The sequence below is a fragment of the Larimichthys crocea genome, chromosome XVIII (genome assembly GCF_000972845.2).
Source record: "Larimichthys crocea isolate SSNF chromosome XVIII, L_crocea_2.0, whole genome shotgun sequence".
NCBI lineage: Eukaryota > Metazoa > Chordata > Actinopteri > Sciaenidae > Larimichthys > Larimichthys crocea.
The window spans coordinates 13,603,334-13,608,564 of record NC_040028.1 but is presented as its reverse complement, the minus strand read 5'-3'; the positions used below and the strand labels follow the sequence as shown (position 1 = coordinate 13,608,564).

At 40.3% G+C, this 5,231-nt stretch overlaps 1 protein-coding gene across 3 annotated transcripts in view; it reads left to right on the top strand.

The window, feature by feature from the left end:
* The first annotated feature begins 690 nt into the window (after positions 1-690).
* The window catches only part of rbms1b (RNA binding motif, single stranded interacting protein 1b), a 21,440-nt gene continuing 16,899 nt past the window's right edge, over positions 691-5,231 (top strand). For 2 of the 3 annotated variants that reach the window (XM_019255237.2, XM_019255235.2), the window contains exon 1: positions 691-1,034. In XM_019255237.2, coding sequence (XP_019110782.1) covers positions 984-1,034 — 51 coding nt within the window. In that variant the 5' untranslated portion in view covers positions 691-983. The remainder of the gene's footprint in view (positions 1,035-5,231) is intronic. The other variant, XM_019255236.2, reaches the window with a different exon arrangement.

The window sequence follows — 5,231 nt, the reverse complement described above, 5'->3', positions numbered from 1 at the left end:
CCGTCTAGAGCCAGTGTTCAGTTTGTTTATTCTGGGCTACTGTAGAAACATGGCAATTCAACATGTAGGACCAGCACCTATACATATAAGAGTCTCATTCAAAGATAAAAAAAAAAAGATTCATATTTTCAGGTGACTCATAAAAACAACGTTACATTCAATATCTGCAATATTATATTTAACTAATGCCCCTTAAATGTTACACACTGGACCTTTAAATGAACGGGAAATAGATGCCCTTGTACTATAGTGTGTCTTAAAAACGAGTGACTTCTATAAAATCACATGCCATTCACATTGTGACTTTATTTGACTTACTTCTGTACTCTCTTGTCGTAGGTTGTGCGGGGTTAAACGCAACAATACACTGAAACTTGTCAGAATATCACATCCAGGACCAGCCGCACGGTGGAATGTTTGGTATGTATCCTTCGACTACACGAACACGCAACAATGGGTGAAACCGGTGTCTTTCAACATTACGTGTGTGGACGACAAAGGCATAAGGATAATGGCAAACACAACGGTGTGGATTTAAAATAAATAAAACTTACTTTTAAATATGTACTTGTGCGAGTAGATGCGGTTTGTCTTGTGTTTTGGGAACGCTGTTGAAAAAAACACACCCCTACACCAGAAGGGTGTAATGGTTCCGTCCACCGTAGCGGCAGCGTCTGTGCTGCGCAGCGCTGACTGCAAATCAATGAAGCCAGTCAAACAAACGGGGCTGGGCGGTTGAAGTTGGGACAATTTACGGAGGTTTCCGTTGCCGGATAGTCGTCGAAATTAAGGATATGTACGCAGCTACTATGTATAGTGTTATGTTTTCTAGTCGCTTTGCGGAGTAAGGAGGTTATTCATGTCAAATAATCTTCAACTTTATCCGAGGAGTTTGGTGTATTTAGCTTGATTTTTTTTTTTTTTTTAGTAGCTTAACTGACAGAAGAAAAAAAAAAAACTGCCCTCCCTGACTCGAACTGAGGATGATATTTGCCAATACTGGAAACCCACTTAGGACTCCGTATCGCAAACAGGTAAACACACTTAATATTTGTCCAAAAAAAAGAGAAAAAATAACAAGTATGACTTCATGAAAGTCACACAAATTAAAGTATATTTTTTAAAAATGCTGCGTGATGAAGGCTGCTTGAAGTATAATGAGAATACCTGCTGCTGCTCGGGCTGTGGTCCAGGTCCGACCCTGCTGGAGAGATCCGGGCCTTCACTGACTTCAAATGATGTAATAGCCACATAGCTAAAATAGCCCTAACCTCTTCTAACAACAACAACAACAACTTATATTATAGATATTGTGGATTATAACTGGGAAGTACACAATGCAACACCACTTCACAGAAGTTTGCAGCTTAGTTTGGACTAGTAAACATTTGTTTGGCTTTTATTTTATTAAATATTTGGACTCCCTAAAGTGTAATATACACTATCAGAGGGTGTCACTCCCTGTATAGGTTGTTAAGCCCTCTACATATTTATGACTTTGGGCTATACAAATAAAATTTGATTTGATTTGATTAAAAAAATATTTGCATTCAGATTGCAATGGCATCTGAGAGAGTCTGAAAACTCTTAACATAAAATCCCTTCATTTGGGATTAATCTTAATCTAACACAATAAAAAACCTTTAAAGTAAAAGTGAATTTTAACTTCTTGGGGTTTTTTTTTTTAATAAAGTTGGACGTAGAATGATTCATGGCTCTGCATCGCAAGTCAGTATCACGCTGTGAAGATGGGGCCTCAGAAAGAAAAAAAAAAGGCTAATTAAATCTACGTGGCGTCAGGGTGGTCTCTCTACTTGCCAAGTATAAAGCATTCAGCGCACAAAGGGAGCTACGGACGAGCCCAGTGCTGACAGTATCTCTCCTTTATTCACACACATGATATATGAAATGTCTGCTGCTGTCATCCGCGCTCTGTCCTTGTGTGGTCCTCAAGATCACTTGCATGTTATATTTAAATGAGGCCTGAAACACTGTGGCGTTTGTTAGAATCTCATATATATTATATATATATAGGCCTACACACGAATCCATAGGTGGCTCACCACGCTGGCTGCATGGCTCAGAACTAATGTATTCGTTATAGGGAGCTGATTAAATTTAAATCCTTCTTTGTGAGATATTTAAATAAGGACTGCATGGCTCAATTTGTCATTCAACATCATCTTATCAGAAAGGAAGATAATATAATTGACTGATGACTAAGACAAAACTATGTACATTTTGATCCTTTCAGTTCATAGTGTGCTTTTGTACTTTTAACATGGTATTTACAACTTATGTTTCATTTTTTCACACCTTTTTTTCTATTTTAACAAATACATGTCAAAACGGTCGATGCAAACTAGACTCTAAAACTAGTAGGCCAAAAAATCAATGACTCATCAATAGCAGATAATGATGAGAGGAAGTGCGGTACTCACGGCTGACAGAGCTTGACCAGGTCATGGTCTGTGGTTGAAGGGGACAGGCCTCGGATGATAGGTTGGTTTTCTGAGCTGGTCCCAGCCTGCAGTGCTGCTGCTGCTGCTGCTGCTGTTGTTGGTGCTGCTGTTAGTGCTCGGGCTGGGTGGAGCCATGGGGTGTGACGATAGAAACAAGTGGCTGGAACAGTGAAGGAAACAAAGAGAGAGGCTAGGTTGAATTCAAGATGGGTGTGGTTGGGTGTGTTCTTCTGACGTCACATGATCTGGATGAGCCAGAAGTACACTTCACACGATCACCACGGGCAAAGCAATTAGTCAGTCTTTAAAACGGCAATAAACTGATTTCGTGGTCACTTTGGAGCAGCAGAAAACACACTGAAAACACAATTTCACATATTGTTACCGTATATGTCGAAGCTGTTTGCTTATTTACGCTCCAGCAGTAACATAACCCTTCATTTGGCCAACAATGTTCATCTGCCGATTAATGCTGGGCAGATGTAAGTAAGTGTAACATCGCTTACAATGTGCCGATGAGAGCGTTGAAAAACCAGTAAAGCTGCAGCAAAGGACGAATTTAAAAATGCGTGAAATGCTCCGTAGAGCTGGGGACGAGCTACTCACTACAAGTGACCCCCTTGACGGGCACATTGCTGATTTAACAATATTGCTTAAAGCAGTTTTAAGTAAACGTAATCCATGTCCAGTCAGGACAAACAACAACTAGCTGCACTTTTCGGAAAAAAAAGGAGGGATATACCTAGGAGATAAATATATATTTATGTCTGAGCAAGCTGTATCAGAACATGACTGACATTTTGCATGACGTGTCTGTGTGTGAAAAGCCTGCGTTGTCACTCATATATCCTCGCATATTAAGAGAGAGAAAAAAAAAGATAAACTGTTTGGACACTCCATCATTGGTGTCATGTGGGTTTAAGTCGAAGATTAATGTTTTACCGAGCGGCGATCCATATCTGCACGAGCCGTCTCCATCACACCTTTGCAGTCAGCACAATCACGGGTCCACAGGGGCTTGTAGCACTGACATCGTGTCACACTAATTCCACACAGCCTCGAGGTGTCGAATAAGCTTTCGCAGGTCAACATAAACCATCTCCGTTGTTGTGCCAGACTTCTTAACCGCGGCGCTCTCATTAACGAGTAACCTTCATATGTTCACGTCTTTTGAGTGAGTGACATCTGTAGTCTCTTCTAATTACTGAGATATATAAAACAGTCAAATAACACTGACACTGCAATTTTCACGTTCATCAGTTTGGCTCTTTTCTGGGACTAAGTACAGCTTATATAGCTGGAGGGCCTGTCCATCTAAAGGCAAAGGCAAGGAGAAGGGGGTAAAAAAAAAAAAAAAGGGAAATTCTCCCATGATTGAGCAACTTTGTGCTTCGTGTTTACAAGATACAGATGTCATAGTCTGAAAGAGAGTCCCCCTCAGGGATTTGTCTTCTTCTTTACTATCCAACGCTGATTATCCCTCACCCCTCACCCTCCCCACCCACCCGGCTGAGGAGTCACAAGCTGAGAGGAAGCTGCTGGAATCCGAAGCATGAAGTGGTGACAGGATTGGCAAACCCAAGTCTGGACTACAGCCTAGGGATCTTCTCCTGTGACCGAGACAGTTTGATCTACCGTTTCCCGAACTCACTTTGACTGGAAGTGACTAAACATGAATTCACCAAAGAAACAGGAATTACGTCTGAAGTTGTAGTTTGGCACCAAATGTGACGACTTCCTCACTGGTGTGTGACAGTCTTGAGGTTCTGTACCTCCTTTAACATGGAAAGTGTGTTTCTTCTTCACCAAGCCTAAATAAATATACAGTTACAACCTATTTTCCAGCATCTCAAAAGACAGATACTCGAGCGGTAAATGTTGACTGATGAAACACACCCTGCAAAAAATGTAAAGCTGCTGTTATTCCTGTTTACTTGAGTCGGTTGGTTCGGTTTCGGGCAGGAATCTCAGGAAAGGATCAAGTATGGACATTTTAAACCGAGATCTTTATGTTAGTGACTAGAACAAAAACAGAATAAGTTGAGAAAGACACAACCAAGTGTGGGGAATCAAGTGAGTAGAGATAAAAAGCTTTAGACTTGAAAAGCATTTATTCAACTTATAACTTATAATAAATGAGACCTGGCTGGTGTGCACTCCAGTAATAGTTTACAACAATATACAAACACACAGACCAGCCTGCCACAAGTGCCCTGAAGTCTGTTTTCAGAGTCTTGGCTTCAGGTGAGAGCAACTTCCCTTTTTTTTTTGTGTGTGTGACAGAAAGGGATTTCTGCTTTTCATCATCTGCCTGATACTCAGTGGCAGGACTGTAAGAGACTGTGATAGGGGGGAGAGGACAGCATCTTATCAGCCAGCTCCAGACCAGCAGTGCCTGTTCATATCCGAGCTGGAAATACACATGGCTTCCAGTAACAGGCCTCGCCCATGGAGCTTCTAGCCAAAGGATAAAGCATGAGCACGACAGCAGAAAGTAAATATGCATATTTAAATATTTGGCTAAAGGGAGCTTTAAAAAAAATGTGTATGTATATATATATATATATAGATGTAACTAGGACAAAGTGAATGCATATATACACACACAGACAAGAAGTAAATAGACACCTTCATTCAAATTCAAATTAAAGGTGTCTATTTACTTCGCATGTCTGTGTTACCTATATATATATATATAATCTATATATATATATATATATATATATATATATATATATATAAAAGCCTGTACAATACAGAGCAAAGATC